Here is a 16,126-nt window from a genome sequence, read left to right as displayed (position 1 = left end):
AACTCTGAGGTATCACCTCACACCTAGCAGATTGGCTAAAATGAAAGAAGGGGAGAGTAATGAATGCTGGAGGGGATGTGGCAAAATTGGGACATTAATGCATTGCTGGTGGAGCTGTGAACTGATCCAGCCATTCTGGCTGGCAATTTGGAACTATGCTCAAAGGGCTATAAAAGACTGCCTGCCCTTTGATCCAGCCATACCACTGTTGGGTTTGTACCCCAAAGAGATCATAGATAAACAGACATGTACGAAAATATTTATAGCTGCGCTTTTTGTGGTGGCAAAGAACTGGAAAAGGAGGGTATGCCCTTCAATTGGGGAATGGCTGAACAAACTGTGGTATATGCTGGTGATGGAATACTATTGTGCTCAAAGGAATAACAAACTGGAAGAGTTCCAGGTGAACTGGAAAGACCTCCAGGAACTGATGCAGAGCGAAAGGAGCAGAGCCAGAAGAACATTGTACACAGAGACTGTTACACTGTGGTTAAATCGAATATAATGGACTTCTGTACTAGCAGCAATGCAATGACACAAGACAGCTCTGAGGGATTTATGGTAAAGAATGCTACCCACATTCAGAGGAAGATCTGCAGGAGAGGAAACATAGAAGATAAACAATTGCTTGAATGCAGGGGCTGAGGTGGACATGATTGGGGATGTGGACTCGAAACTACCACACCAATGCAACTAACAACAATATGGAAATAGGCCCTGAACAAGGACACATGATAAAACCAGTGGAAATGTGTGTCGGCCATGGGTGGGGGGAGAGAGTGGGGTGAAGGGGAAAGTAGGGGTATAAAGTATGTAAACAGGTTAAAAATGAATATTAATAAATGATTAAAATTTTAAAAAAAGAAATATAAGAAATGGGTCCTCCTTTTTATCTTGTTATAGAACAAAGAAGAATTGCCATAAAAATAGATATTAATTAAAGGTAGCATTAAATTTGTTCATGTGAAAATATTTAAGACCTGAAGGAATTTAGAGAAGATATAGGTAATAATATTCCAAATTTATATAATAGTCTTTTAAGTTTACAAAATACTTTCTACACATGATGATGATGATTATTTGATTCCTAAAAACCTAGGAGGTAGCTATTATAGGTATTTGTGACATTGTAATGGATTGGGAATCAGAGGATTCCACCAGGTGGAAATCCTAGCTCAGACCTTTATTACTTTTGTGGCTTTGAGAAGGTCATTTCCCCATTATGGGCCTCAGTCTCCCAATATATATAAGGAAGGGGTTAGATGACCTCTAAATTTTGGATTTTCCATGTCTAAATCTGTGTGAGGGGCAAGAGGGAGAGCTAAGGAATGCTGGCCTGGGAGTGAGAAATAATGGGCTATTCCTAGCTTGTTGTGTGCCCTCTGGTAACACACTTTTTACCTGGTAACCATGAGTGAGACATGTTATTGTGGGTATGGGTTGGAGTAGGTTTCTGTTGGTGAATCTATGGCATGCATGCCACAGGGGGCTGCTCTTCTCCCCCCTCCACCATGCTTGAGGACATTTTATCACCTGCCCTTCTGTCCAGCAGCCCAATGGGAGTACTTCCTCTTTCCCCTGTTTGGGGTAAGGCAAGGGGCTTACATGTAGCATGAGGGTTTCAGTTTGGGCACTTGTTCTCTAAAAGGTTCGCCATCACTGGACTAGATGGTTGCTCTAATTCCATTAGATCTTTCATGAGACTATGAATTTCTTGAAAGTAGGGACTATCTTTACCCTTTCTTTGTCTTCCCAGAACTTACTCTAGTGCCTGGGACTTAATAAATATTTTTGATTGACTGTGATCTCTCTAGATCTAATTTCTTTACCCTAAAAATAGATGATTACCCTACTTGCCTTGACAACATTATAAATGTTAGCTATTCTCATTAATATTATTGAATATTAAAAGAGAGGGAGAAGGATTGCAGCTTATTAATATTATTGTATGTTGATATTAAGTGTGGGGGGGAAGGAGGTAGAGAATTGAATGAAATATAACTGAGAAAGACCTTTGGAGTTAGGTCCAGGGCAAAGAGAAAAAAATGGAGGCAGAAGGGAGGGAGAGATAGTGCCAAAAGCCACAAATCCATTCCTTGGCTTTGGGTGGCATCTGAGAGTGGAGAGGAAAGTTGATCTAGCCTGAGCTCTTGGAGTTCACTCAGTCTCCTAAGGGAAGGTGGAGTGGACAGGCATGGTTACAGGAACTGAGGGAACCTCTGTCAAGGCAAAGGTTTATGGAATTAACTTTTCTCTTCCTTTAGAGATTCTGAAGTTATTATAGGAGTAATGGACTCTTTTCACTGGATGAGAGTTTCCTTATGGCCCTCAAAGCAAGAGAAAGGTCCATGTTAGCACAGGCTTATGCAAATCTTTATGCATATCAACAAGGAGAAACTTGTTCAGGGGTCTCAGGATCCCTCCCCTATCCCTTCTCTGAAGTACCTCTTCCTTCTTGAGAAGGAAGTCTGAGCTGACAGTCTGAAGGGGGATCAGAGATGTTGTAGTCAGAAGGCAGAAGATAGCCAGTGAAGCTTTTCCAAGTTGTGGTCTGAATCCTCCCTCCTCTCATTCAGAAGGCAGTGAGAATGTGGGGCTTTCATGGAGTTGGGAGAATAGGAAGGAGGGACCTAGGGAAGTTGGGGAGATGACACTTACTCAGTGTGATCCCACCAGCGATGATCAAGAGAAGTATCACAATACAGGAGACTGCTGCCCACAGATGTTTGTTGGATGCCATTTGGGCATATGCACTGATGAGATATCTGCAAAAAGAACCCAGGATGTGGGAGGCAGAGGAGCCTCCAACTCCCTACCCTCTCAGTTCAAATCCTTGGCAGGAGGCAGAGTCCTTGAGTTAGTCTGGAATGTGTAGACTTCACCTCTTCCAGGCTTCTATGATCTGTTCCTCAGTGGGAATTGAATTGGAGTTAAGGCTAAAACTTAGCTTCGGTAGCTTGGAAGTCATTTCCATCTGTGTACCTTGGGCGCATCAGCTTTCCTTCTCTTGTTTCAAGGAGGCCTCTGTTTATACATTCATAGACTTAGAGTTGGAAGAGACCTTAGAAGTCCTCTAGTTCAACTTCCTTGTTGAAACAGATCCAGAAACAGGTTTGCTCAGTGTCAGACTTGTATTGAGTAGCAGAGCTCAGAAATGAAACCAAGTTATAGTATCATGGTCTTGAAGCTGTAAGGAATTTTGGAGGTCATTTTTACTCTAATTCTCTAATTTAACAGATAAGGAAACTGAGGTTGAAGGAAATTGGAGGGTTTTTCTGCTAAACTAGAGCCTTGGGTCATCTTTCCTCTGCCTCTAGTCTGAGTTCTGAGATGTCTTAGATGAGATTTCCCTTGTCCTCCAATGAAAACCAACATATTTTAGGGGTATCTGGAAGATCTTTTCCTTGAGTTTTGTAGCTTAGCCCATCACACTTAGCCAGTTGTTCCTGCATTCATCCTACTTGTTGATGTCAATCTGTTGGTGCCCACAGTCAAGCATCTCTGTTTATCCAAAGGGTTGGAGCATGGTGATTATGTATCATGAGGTAAGTGATGTAATCTTGACAATGGCTTTACATCATTTTTTGTTTCCTCTTGTGTTGCCTAAGTCAGAGGTCAAGGGATCTTGGCTCTTACAATAGGGCAGACAGTGAAACACTTGACCCTGCTAGCATCTACCCTGCCAGGGCTAGGCCAGAAGGGAATGTGGAGGAGATTTTTAAACTGGTTCATTAGGGAAGCAGGAGGAGAGGCTGGGCAAGATTTGGGGGAAAGATTAGCCTGTCCCTTCATTTGAAGGGAGCCCACTATCCATCCCACTTTTTCTCTTAGGCTCAGAATACCAATCCCTACTGTCCCAGGATTCCATATTTACTGACAGTCCTCTTTTCATTTTCCCATCAGTGGAATGAGGAGAGTAAGGTTTCCTATGTTGTCTAGATGGATGTTCTCAGACCAGACCATTAAGCACTGTTGTAAAGGTATACCCTCTTTTCTCCTTGCTTTAAAAATCTGTACCTCATGTGCTGTGTATGCTTTGAATCTTTCATTAAATGATGCAATTTGACTTATCACAAAATAGATCATTATGTGCCCCAAGGGAAGAATTTTTTGGCACAGGTATAAAAAACGATATAAAAAAGAATCCTTGGGGGCAGCTGGGTGGCTCAGTAGATTGAGAGCCAGACCTAGAGATAGGAGATCCTGGGTTCAAATCCGGCCTTAGACACTTCCTACCTGTGTGATCCTGGGCAAGTCACTTAACCCCCATTGCCTAGCCCTTACCACTCTTCTGCCTTGGAACTAATTAATACTTCTTATTGATTCTAAAACAGAAGGTAAGGGTTTTAAAAAAAAAAGGATCCTTCTTTGTTTTTCAAAGTGTGTTGCTCCCCAGGCTAGTTACTAAACTTCCTTACCCCTAATCTTGGCTTTCTGCCTTATACTCTGCAAAGAAGGAAGTATGGCACAGTACAATGAGTACTAGATTGAAAGCCAGCAGAGGTCCTGGATTTAAATCTTGTCTTTTCATCTTTTTACCAGTGTGACCATAGGTGTTACTTAACCTCTCTGGGATCCAGTTCTTTAATCTGTAAAATGCAGAAGTTGTACTGAGTGGTCTTTAAGGTCTCTTCTAACCTGATTGAGGGTAGGGAGGGGTCTCCTTGTGACTTCACCAGCTTTTGGGCTAATGAGTAAGATGGATTATTTTAGGCCAGGCTTCTGCCCAGGGTGGCTGATTTTGGGATAGGACTGGACACACTTTTAAAAAAATCTGTCTTAGAATCAATACTGTGTTTTGATTCCAAGGCAGAAGAATGGTAAGGGTTAGGCAATAGGGGTTAAGTGACTTGCCCAGGGTCACATAGGTAAGAAGTGTCTGAGGCCAGATTTGAACCCAGGACCTCCCATCTCCAACCTTGGTTCTCAATCTACTGTGCTACCTAATTGCTCCTCTGGATACTCCTAAGATGTCTCTGATGCTCTGTTGATAATCAGTCCTCCCTTGATTAGTGAGAAGAAACTCAATCTGGGATCATTCCAGGTTTCTTTTGAAATATTTACCTTCTGCTTAGAATCAATAAGAAGTATTGGTTCTAAGGAGGAAGGGCTATAAGGGCTAGGCAAATGGGCTTCAATGACTTGCCCAGGTTCACACAGCTAAGATATATCAGGTCAGATTTGAACCTAAGATTTCCCTTCTCCAGATCTAGCTCTCTATTCACTGTGCCCCTCATTTCCCCTCCTTTCTGGGTTTAATGCCCACTTGTTTCCTTCAGTGATCAGAATAACACCAAGATCTCCTCTTCTTGTTAGCTGGGGAGCTTAGTATTGGGTTTCTTCTCCAAGGGTCTCTGTGGTCTAAGCTCTTATTTCACTTAAGACACACTTGACTTAGTAGGCAATGTGTGATCCCCTACAAAGGGAGGGTTACCCTCTTCTATTTCTGTGTCCTTGGAGATCCTAATCTGGGGCTAAGCTCAGAGTAGGCACTCAGTCAACTCAGTCAATATTTCTTGAATAGGGGTAGGAGAAACCTATTGTTAGTGGGCAGCAGCCTGTGGGGTTCTCTGCAGAGGAAGGGACTCACCAGGAGGGAATGAGCCACCATTTAGCCTGGCTTTCATTAATAGGAAATAATAGGTTTATTAAAAGAGAGTGATTTGGAGGTGGGCTCATCAGGCATGAAGCTAGGGTGTCCTGATGGCTGTGGCTCTGCTGTCCCTTTGGAGATTCAGGACTTTTGCTTTAGCTCTCTCTCTTGGTTTCCCCATTACAGACTTGCTAATAATGCTGAACTCTATGCTGAGACAGGTTGAATTTCAGCCAAATTTCAGCTAAACCCACATGAGGTGGGTTTAGGTTCTGGCTATACTCTTGAATTTCCATAGGCAAGTTGCTTCTTGCTTCTGAGTCAGATGACCCATCCCCTACTAAGGTCTTATTCTCTGGAGCCTTCCAGTCTCTCTCTGGAGAAGTTTAGAAGAGGAGGGTTTGGGGGACCTGTTTCTGTCAAAGCTAATCCCAGCCCCTTCTTTCTTCTAGTCCATTCCTCTTAAAACAACTCAGGGGGGCAGCTGGGTAGCTCAGTGGATTGAGAGCCAGGCCTAGAGATGGGAGGTCCTAGGTTCAAATCTGGACTCAGACACTTCCCAGCTGTGTGACCCTGGGCAAGTCATTTAAACCCCATGGCCTTGCCCTTACTGCTCTTCTGCCTTGGAACCAATATACAATATTGATTCCAAGACAGAAGGTAAGGGTTTAAAAAACAAAACAAAACAAAACAAAAACCTAACTCAGCATTCTGGAGTAGGAAAAACATACCTGGCCCCAGAGTCAGAAGTCTTGGGTTCTTATCTTAGTTCAGCCAATAGTTACTTATGGAAGTTCAAGCATGTCATTTACCTTCTCTGGACTTCTGGTGAATATAATACTAGGGAAGGAGAGAATCATAAAAGTCAATCTTCTTGGCAGTTATCCAACCACTATTTGAACACTTCCAGTGCCAGGAAACTCATTAACTAATAATGCTGTCCATTTCTGTGAATTTAATTATGATCTCTGAGCAAATGACGGACAGATCTATACTCAGCCCCAGTCTCTCCCATGAATTTTGGCCCTTCATCTCCAACTACCTCCTGGATATGTTCCATGGAGATCTCAAACTCAGTGTTCAAAACTGAACTCCTGTTTCCCCCTAAACCTTCCCTCTTCTAAATTTCTCTGTTTCTGTCAAAGGTACCCTTCTCTCAGGCCTCATCCTCTTGGTGAAAGGAAGCTTAGCCTTAACCTTGATTTCTCACTCTTTTTCATCTCCAGTCATCTTGTCAGTTGGCAAATCTTTCTGTTTCTCCCTCCACAATATCTCTCACATCTAATTCCTTCTCTCCAATCACATAGCGCCTAATTTAATTTAGGCCCTCATCACCTCTCACCTGGATTATTGCTGCAGCTTCCAAATTGGTCTTCCTCCCTCTAGTCTCTTCCCACGTTATTTCATCTTATACAACTGCCAAAATGATTTTCTCTGGGAACAGATCTGACCATGTCACCCCCTACACCATCAACTCCAGTGTTTTCCTTTTGTCTCTAGGATAAAATAGAAACTCTTCTGTTTAGCTTTGAAAGCCTTTTACATCCTGACCCCAACCTATCTTTCCAATCTCACTGGATATTCTATATTCCTCTCCCTCCCATATTCAGAGATACTGTATAGCAAAACGACTGCCTCTTTCTTCTTTGCACATGAGGCTCCATCTCCAATTGCTTTGTCTTTGGGCCAGCTGCCCCCTCTACCTGGAATGTACTCCTTCACCTTATGCTGTCCCTCCCAAACCACCTTATAGTTAACTACTTTATATTTATTCTGATTAGACTTGTTATCTCCTCTATTAGAATGTAAGCTTCTTGAGAGAAGCATTTTCTTTTTCTTTATAGTTGTATCTCTATATCTTGATTGGCTATACTCTTAAGTTCCCATAGGCATCTAATATAAAATCTGGTGCATGATAGGAACTTAATATAATTGATTGAATGATTTTGGGGGCCACTTTTGGAAACTTCTTCTTTTCCTGCTTCTCTATAACTTACAGTGAGAGATCCTTACTCAAGATGTCTTCAGAGTAATTCTGGGATTGGATGGTTTTATACAGATATAAATGCTGCCCCTACTCTCTCTCCAGTGGCCTATGGCCTTAAAGGACCTCAGCTACTTTGGAGTGACTGGTGTGTGTATGAAGAGCACCCAGGTGGGATGGACCTGATGGAGCTCTTTTGTGATGCTATTTCTTAGACTTACCTCCTCCTTCTTCCTTCTCACCTTTCTGTTTCTCTCTCTCTCTCTCTCCCATTCCTTACTTTTTAGAAAGAAAGTTGAAACCTTTAAGGCCACATAGGATAATATCAAGAGCTTTGGCTTTGGAGTGAGAGGACCTGGGCTCAAATCCCACCTGTAACACTTAGGTCTTCTGAGACCTTAGGTAAAATAATTAATCTCCCCAGGCCTCAATTTCCTCATTGAGGAACTCCCTTAGGTGGTTGGATTAAATGCCCTTCCTTCCCCTCCCTCAGGGACCATAGAAGCCTTCTAGAATGATCTATTTCTACCGTACTCGACTGATCAAATTTCCTTACCATCAAGCATGATTTGGAGTTGAAGTGGAACATTTTGTGTTTTTGGGAGAAAATAGCAAGCAGGCAATCAAGAAAGTCAGCAAAGATCAACACAATGGTGTCACAGAAACATCTTGTCCCATGGGATTCCCTCTATCCTCCTCTCCTGAGAATACTTTGCCAAAGAGATGGGTGAAAGGGAAATGGGGATGGATTGTAGAATGTGAGAAAAGAAAGTAAACACAGGTCCAAGCTCTCCTTTTTATAGGAGAAGGAGGGTAGGACTTGCTCAAGGCAGATCTTGTTTTCCTAACTCCAAATGCATGGTTCTATTCACCAGACTCTCTGGTCACTGAGAATGAAGGAATTTGACTGTTAAGGACAACCTAGGGTTAGACAATGTTCTCTGATGCTCTCCAAGTACTATTCCAAGGGTCTTGAGACACTGGGAGCTTGTCTGGATATGGATTGTGGGATAGGCAAGTTGATACCCAATCCTCTATTCTTCCTAAGGGCTATCACTTGGCACCACAGAGCCATTGAAGTCTCAAAAAGGAACCTTTTCCAGATTAATTCTAGTGTCCTATGGCTTTAGGTCCAGAGCATATTGACCTAGATATATTAGGGGATTCTATGTGGAGAGACAGTCTCTTTCCACCTAATTCTAGGAGTTCTTAGCAATTTCACTCACCATGTTGGCACTGTAAACTTCCTGCTACCTGGTTCTAGCTGCTGACTCCGCAGAGATTGAAGGTAGGTGAAGAAGGTCTTCTCTAAGTAGATGTTGATCACAGATTCCCAAGAGGTATGTTCCAAAGGAGATTTATCTTTGGGGCAAGTCTCTTGCCTAGAAATTTGGCTTCTCTCTTCCCTTAAGCCTACACTGTTCCTGTTGCTGTATTATTTCAGGAGACAGTTCGGGAGAGAGGGGTTAGTCTAAAAAACCCAAACCAAACAACAAACCTATAGGTGAAGCTGCCAAACAGGAACAGTCATATATATATCTTGTAACCTGACTCCTATCTTTGGGAATGGAACAAATACCCAGAGTCACCCCTTGGGCCCCCACAAGCATGGAGAAGGTGACTTTGCTTGTGATGTTACAAAGACTTTCCTGCCTGAATACTTTTCACGCAAATGAGTGCTGCTTAAGTATAGGGGAGGTGAGTAGGGAGAAAGGATATCAAGGTAATCTCACTATCTCAATTTCTCTTACTCTTTTTTTTTTTTACTCCTTCTGTAATGTTTTTATTTTTCTCCACTCATGTAAAAACAACTTTCGGCATTTGTTTTCTAACATTTTGAGTTCCACATTCTCATCTTTTCTCTTCCCTTCTCTCCTCCCACCTTAAGATAGCAAGCAATTTGGTATTGATTCTACATGTGCTATTATACAAAACATATTTCCATATTCATCATCTTGTGGAAGAAAGCACACACACAAACACACACACAAACCCGTGAAGAAAACAAAGTGACGAATGGTCTCCTATCTTCATTCAGATTCCATATCTTTCTCTGGAAGTTAGCATTTTTCATCATGTCTTTTGGGATTATCTTGGGTCATTGTATTGCTGAGAATAGAAAAGTCCTTCCCAGTTGTTCATTGTATAGTATTTATAGTATTGCTCATTATTGGGATAATCTTACCATCTGTGAAGAGTGAATCAAACTCTCTTCTATCAATCAGCAACTTTTAAGTTAATAAAAAACTAAAGTACCCCTAACTAAGTAAGAAAGTTGGCAAGCCACTTACTAGAGTAAGATCACACCTCCAAAGGTCATTGCCCGCCTTGGGCAGTGCTAGGCAAATTGAAAGACTGCAATTGGTTCCCAGAAAATGGGAGAGTAACAGGAAGTGTCAAGAAAACTGCTTTTAAAAGGTCAGCTTAAGGATTCAGTGATGCTCTCTGCATTGGTGAGCTGGAATGGGGGAGGAGATCCTTTCCTTGGATCCTGCATGGGCTTTCAGTGGTGAGTGGAGCGATTCTTTCCTTGGTTCTTTGGTGAGGAGACCTTCTCTGCTTGTTGGTGCTTTGGTGGGACACTCCCTTTAGCATGAGTTCTGGTGATAGTCTTGGAGGTCCTAGCCTTGTGTGAACTGAAGGTTCTCAGTGGGTTCCTCAGCATCTCCTGGCTCTTCAGATTTCAGCTTCCTAATCAGGACTTTGGATTCTGGTGAGATTTGCTTTCAGATTCACATTTATGGTCTGGATATATTAGGATTAAACTTAAAGTATTTTGTAGCTAGGCAGTACTTTCTGTCTCTTTATTTACATTTTTCCACTTTCACTCTTTCCACCTCTTTGTAAATAAAGCTGCTAAAAGTCATTTTGACTTAAGCTGTGATATTTTTAAATTGGTGACCACAATATTACTTTAGAATTTTCATATTTAGCATAAAACCTAAATGTAATTTCTTACACATTGATAGATGGGAATCTGGGAAAAAAGGGAAAAGACCAGAGTGGAGAAACAAGAGTTGGATGGAATAATGCAAGGAACCAGGAAGTAGAGGGGAAGATCTTAGAATCCTGAGGAAGGATTCTGAGGGAGTTACCAGCTCTGGGAAAAGAGGGAAGACCCATAGAGCAGGCAACAGTTCTTGAGCTGCTCCGTCTCCCCTGGTCTGGTGGAAAATCCATACAAACCATCTTGTATGATTCCTGTGATCCCTCTGTGCTCCTAGACACTGAAATAACATCTCAAGACCTCTCCAGAGAACCTAGCATTAGTAGTGACTTGAACTGCTGAGTTCTCTTGGTGGGCTTTGCCAACACCAGGGTGACTAGGTCACTGCTAACACCATCTCCTGACTCAACTGCTATTTCTGGCTTTTCTTTTTTTCCTTTCTTTTTTTAAACCCTCAACTTCTGTGTATTGGCTCCTTGGGGGAAGAGTGGTAAGGGTGGGCAATGTGGGTTAAGTGACTTGCCCAGGTTCACACAGCTGGGACGTGTCTGAGGCTGGATTTGAACCTAGGATCTCCTGTCTCCAGGCCTGACTCTTAATCCACTGAGCTACCCAGCTGCCTCTATTCATCAAATACTCTATCTGGTATGGGCTTAGCCTAGGTAGTAAGATAGGGAGCTGGAAATTTTTTTTTTAATTTTGAAATCTTTAATTGATTTAGAACATTTTCCCATGGTTACAGGGTTCATGTTCTATCACTCCCCTCAGAGTCAATCCCCAATCATATCCCCATCAACCCATGTGATCAGGCAGTTGTTTTTCTTTTTTTTTTTCTGTGTTTCTCCTCCCACAGTTCTTCCTCTGAATGTGGGTAGTGTTCTTATAAGTACCTCAGAGTTGTCCTGGATCATTGCATTGCTGCTAGCACAGTACATTAGATTTTACCACAGTGTATCAGTCTCTGTGTATAATGTTCTCCTGGTTCTGCTCGTTTCATTCTGCATCAGTTCCTGGAGGTCATTCCAGTTCACATGGAATTCCTCCAGTTCATTATTCCTTTGAGCACAATAGTATTCCATCACCAACAGATACCAAAATTTGTTCAGTCATTCCCCAATTGAAGGGCATACCCTCATTTTCCAATTTTTTGCCACCACAAAGAGTGCAGCTATAAATATTTTTGTACAGATCTTTTCTACTATGATCTCTCTGGGATATAAACCCAGCAGTGGTATGGCTGGATCAAAGGGCAGTCAGTCTTTTATCACTCTTTGGGCATAGTTCCAAATTGCCATCTAGAATGGTTGGATCAATTCACAACTCCACCAGCAATGCATTAATGTCCCAATTTTGCCATATCCCCTCCAACATTTATTACTTTCCTTTGCTGTCATGTTGGAAGCTGGGAATTCTAGAAAGTGTAGCCCCAACATTTGTTGGGGGTTGAAGAGTCCTTTTGTAAGGTTAGTGGGAAAAGGTAGAGCTGTTAGTGTTAGGGAATCTCTGAGCCCTCAACCCATTATCCACATTATTAATAATCCACATTATCTTTGTTAATAAATCTGTTAATGTTGAACAGCTAGAGTCAGAGTGAGTGTCTGCAGGCTTTTGACAGAGAGTAGCCATCTTGCTCTCTAGGCCTGAGAAGATTCATCATCACCCTAGACTGGGTTCAATCAAACCCCAGTCACCAGTCTAATTACCATCTTTCAATATCCTATAAGATCTTGTTAGCCTTGGGACTCATCTTCATTATTACCCTTAACCTTTCTGTTGGAGGGTGGGGCAAGTACTTCAAACCTCCCTTTACAGAGAAAACTCAGCCCAGACATCTCCTTTTTCACTTTGCTGCAGTATCTTGGGACCTCTTTGACTTCACCATTATTCCTGGCCCCTTCCCAGATAGCTTTTCTTCTCTCCCACTATGAATTTTTAGCTTCCTTCCTCCTCCCCAATTAGATTATAAGCTCCTTGAGGACATGGACTATCTTTTCATTTTTTATAATCTGTTTCTCTACTTTCTCTACTCTCTCTCTCTCTTTCTCTTTCTCTCTCTCTCTCTCTCTCTCTCTCTCTCTCTCTCTCTCTCTCTCTCTCTCTCCCTCCCTCCCTCCCTCTGTCCCCCTCCCCCTCTTTTTCAGGACTGTTTTTAAAAAATATTTTTATATCCAGCTCTTAAGACAATGCTTCCACACAGTAGGTGTTTAATAAATGTTTATTGACTGTTGACTCTAGGGAGCAATACTCCCTCTCTCTCCCTGTCAAGTTAAGGAACTCTCCCAATATTACTAACCTGTGTTTTCCCAATTGAACTAAGTTTACTGGTTTTAATCAAGTCAAATCAATTTTTACTGGTGTAGTGGGAAACCACTTGGATTGAACCATGGGAAACCCTAGGTCAAGACCAGAATTATCGCTGATTAGCTGTGTGACTAATGGCAAATCATTTGTTTTTTTTTCCTATACCTGTTTCCATATATGCAACATGTAAGTGGAGTGTCTTGACCCAGCTTCTCAACAAAGGAAAGACAGGCCTATTCTATCTGTAAGAGATGTGGTCAAAAGAATGAGACAGAGAATAGAAGGAGGGAGAGAGATGAAAGGGCCAGAGATAGAAAGAGAGATATTTTGACTTGTCTCTGAGAAATTCTTAGGATTCCATGCCATTCTGCAACTCGATGGCTCTCATTGGTCCTGGTGATCAACCCCTATAAGGGAAAGCTAAAACTCACTAAAACTAAAAAGAATTCATCTCCTTTAGTCAGTCTAATAAAGGTTTAGGGTGGAAGATCATCTGACCCATTTCACTTATTTAAAAGATAAGAAAGTAGATTCCAACAGGTGAATTGAGTCATTAAAGGTCATAGGGTAAAGACAGGAATAGAATCCAGTTCTTTTGACTCCCATTCTTAGACTTCTTTCCACTACCAAATCCTACTTGGAGAAGGGCATAGAAGAAGAGATGACAAGAGAGGCCTTCTTGGATGGGTAAGTAGCTGGTTCACCTGAGTTTTATTAGCCCACCACTCCCAGAAGGCTGTATCTCAAAGCCATTCTGAATGCTGTGATTATCTCCCTGAATAGGTGGCATATAGGAGAACAGAAAGAATTAGGAAGATCCTGGATTGAGTCCTACTTTGGACATGGACTAGTTATGTGAGCATGGGCAAGTCATGAACCTTCTCAATATTTTAGGTAACTTCCTCAGACTCTAAGTTGCTGATCACCTGCCCATCTGCACAAGTGGAGGGGCTTTCTGTACACAGCATAAATTTCCAACCTTGGTAAAATTATAATTCTGGACCAAAATCCTCTTAAACTCATGATCACAACAAACCTGAGATCCTTATGAAGGTGGCTCTGGTGAGTTAGAGGTGCTTTTTTAGGTCCTCAAATTCCTACCAAAGTTAACTTTAGAAATGGGGGGAACCAGAGTGTAATCCAGTTATCCCAGTGTAACAATAGTCCTAGAGGAGTACAGACCACAATGACAGCCACCATGCATCTCAAAGGCACTGCATTTTCTGGTAAAAGCAGTGAAGATGGTAATAGTATCCACAAGCCCCACAGCAGGTAAGTATGTATGTTCTCATCTGCCCTGGGATGTCATAATAGGTGATATTCTAACTGCCTTGGTGGCAAAGTCCTAAAGGATCCTCTCTTTTCTTCCCTCCTACCCTTTCAGGGGAGATGGGAGTCCAAAAGAGGGAATAGTCTCAACTCTGTGCCCATACTGAGATAGTATAGTTCTCTGGAAATCAGAGGCTCAAAAGGCTTCTAGGTTCAGAGGAGTATCTCTCCTCTAGAAGAGAGTACTGGAAGTTGGTGGTTGAGATTGTAGCTATGAATTTCCTTCCTTGGGGCTTAACATTTGAACATAGGCTCCTCTGATGCTTTAGGAAAGCCTTGAAATCTTTGAAGGAAGTAGTCTTTGAGAAATGACATCCTGCTCAGGGTGGGAACTCTTATAAATATCTAAGTTCTGGAGCTTGTAGTGAGGAGAGGGTTAGGGAAGAGGGGTGAGCAAAACAGCTTCCAGTGGCATCTTCACAGCAGCAGGAAGTTTCATTTCTGGTGAGAGAAGGAAAGAGAGAGAGAGATGAGTACTGAGGACATCAGAGTTTTCCCTAAGAATTCTTGGGAAGTTTCAAAGACAGGGTCTCATGGTTGGAAAGTATTTAAGAAGCTGTCTAGTCCTACCTCTTCCTGAATATAAATCCTTTTTGTCAAGTATTCAGTAAGTAGCTATTCAACCTTTGCTCAAAGACCTGAGTGAGAAGGAACCCACCACTCCCCAAAGTAGGTCATTGTACTCTGGAATAGACATTCTGGGATTTATCCCAGACTCTGGGATATTTGCTGATCCACCTGGTTTCACCTCCAGAAAACAAGATACCTCTCTCAAATTAAGATTATTTCCTCTTATTTATTTCATCACCATGCTGTTGGCTTGACTGATATCACCTCTCTTAGCCTTCTTTCCCCTCTGATTGGAGGACTGGAGGATGGAGTACCAAACTCCTCCCACTGCCTTCCTTTATGGAAGGAAGAAACTGGATGTTTTTAGCCCTTTTCACTTTGTACTTGCTGCTCCTTTCAGTTTCAAATCCATAGAGCAAGAGACCCCCTGGTACCACCACCCCACCTCTTTCCTGACTCCTTCTATGTGTTCTCTCCTCCCATTAAACTTGTAAGCTCTTTGAAGGCAGGAATCAAAATTTAATCATATCCCTAGCATTTACCACAATGCCTGGCACATAGTAGGTCCTTAATAAATGTTTATCATATTGGATAGTTTTAGTTGTTAATATGTAAGGTCTCTCTTCCAGGTAGTTTAAAATTCTTTGACATTCTTTCCTTACTTCTCCATCTCTAGACTTTACTATTTTCTTGCCCTTTCCCTTGAATCAAAACCTCTTCTCAGATTCAAGCATAAATTATTGCATTACCTATTATTAAGGGAGAGATGTAGTTAACATAGGCAAAGCTAGAGAAATGAAACTCCAGTGGTAGACATTTTGACATAAACTAGGTGCTTTTGGATGGAAAGCTTTCTGGAACATTTTGAATTCATATAGTCAACCACCTAATCTGTCTACTCATAAGGCTGAATTTGTTTCATAGTGACCTAAGTTGAGAGATGTTAAAGAGTTTAGAAGGTATTGAGTCGTGGAGTCAGGCATACCTACCTTCCGGATGTGATAGATCCAGTCGAGAAAGAAATTGACACGGGTGTACACACCTGGGAAGTTGGGATTCCCACAGCCAATACCCCAGCTCACTATGCCTATTATGTGCCATTTTCCCCTGAAGTACATCAAAGGCCCACCACTGTCACCCTGAAAGAGAACAGAAGGGAGTGAGGGTAGGCATTGTGAAAGTCTTCCCTACTCCCTGTCCCAGCCTATTCTTTGTTTAGCAGTCTTTTATCTCTAGTTTCCTCCTCACCCTCCCCACCAGCTGGCTGATATGAGGCATGCAATGGATCCTCTGGGAGACTTGGAGAATCTGTGGGACAGGGAGAGGTGTCATGGAAAATCTTATCTCAACTGGCACCAATGTCAACCCCAGTGCCCTCCGAGGATCTCAAAATATAGAATAA

The 16,126-nt window shown here is 42.1% G+C and overlaps 1 protein-coding gene across 1 annotated transcript in view; it reads right to left on the bottom strand.

The window, feature by feature from the left end:
- Nucleotides 1-16,126, bottom strand: part of TMPRSS4 (transmembrane serine protease 4) — a 38,882-nt gene that overhangs the window by 8,023 nt on the left and 14,733 nt on the right. Inside the window, exon 10 of the mRNA XM_044669030.1 lies at nucleotides 15,710-15,863. Within this exon, the coding sequence (XP_044524965.1) occupies nucleotides 15,710-15,863 (154 nt within the window). The remainder of the gene's footprint in view (nucleotides 1-15,709; nucleotides 15,864-16,126) is intronic.

The sequence above is a fragment of the Gracilinanus agilis genome, chromosome 3 (genome assembly GCF_016433145.1).
Source record: "Gracilinanus agilis isolate LMUSP501 chromosome 3, AgileGrace, whole genome shotgun sequence".
Lineage (NCBI taxonomy): Eukaryota > Metazoa > Chordata > Mammalia > Didelphimorphia > Didelphidae > Gracilinanus > Gracilinanus agilis.
This window is presented reverse-complemented; position numbering and strand designations above follow the sequence as displayed.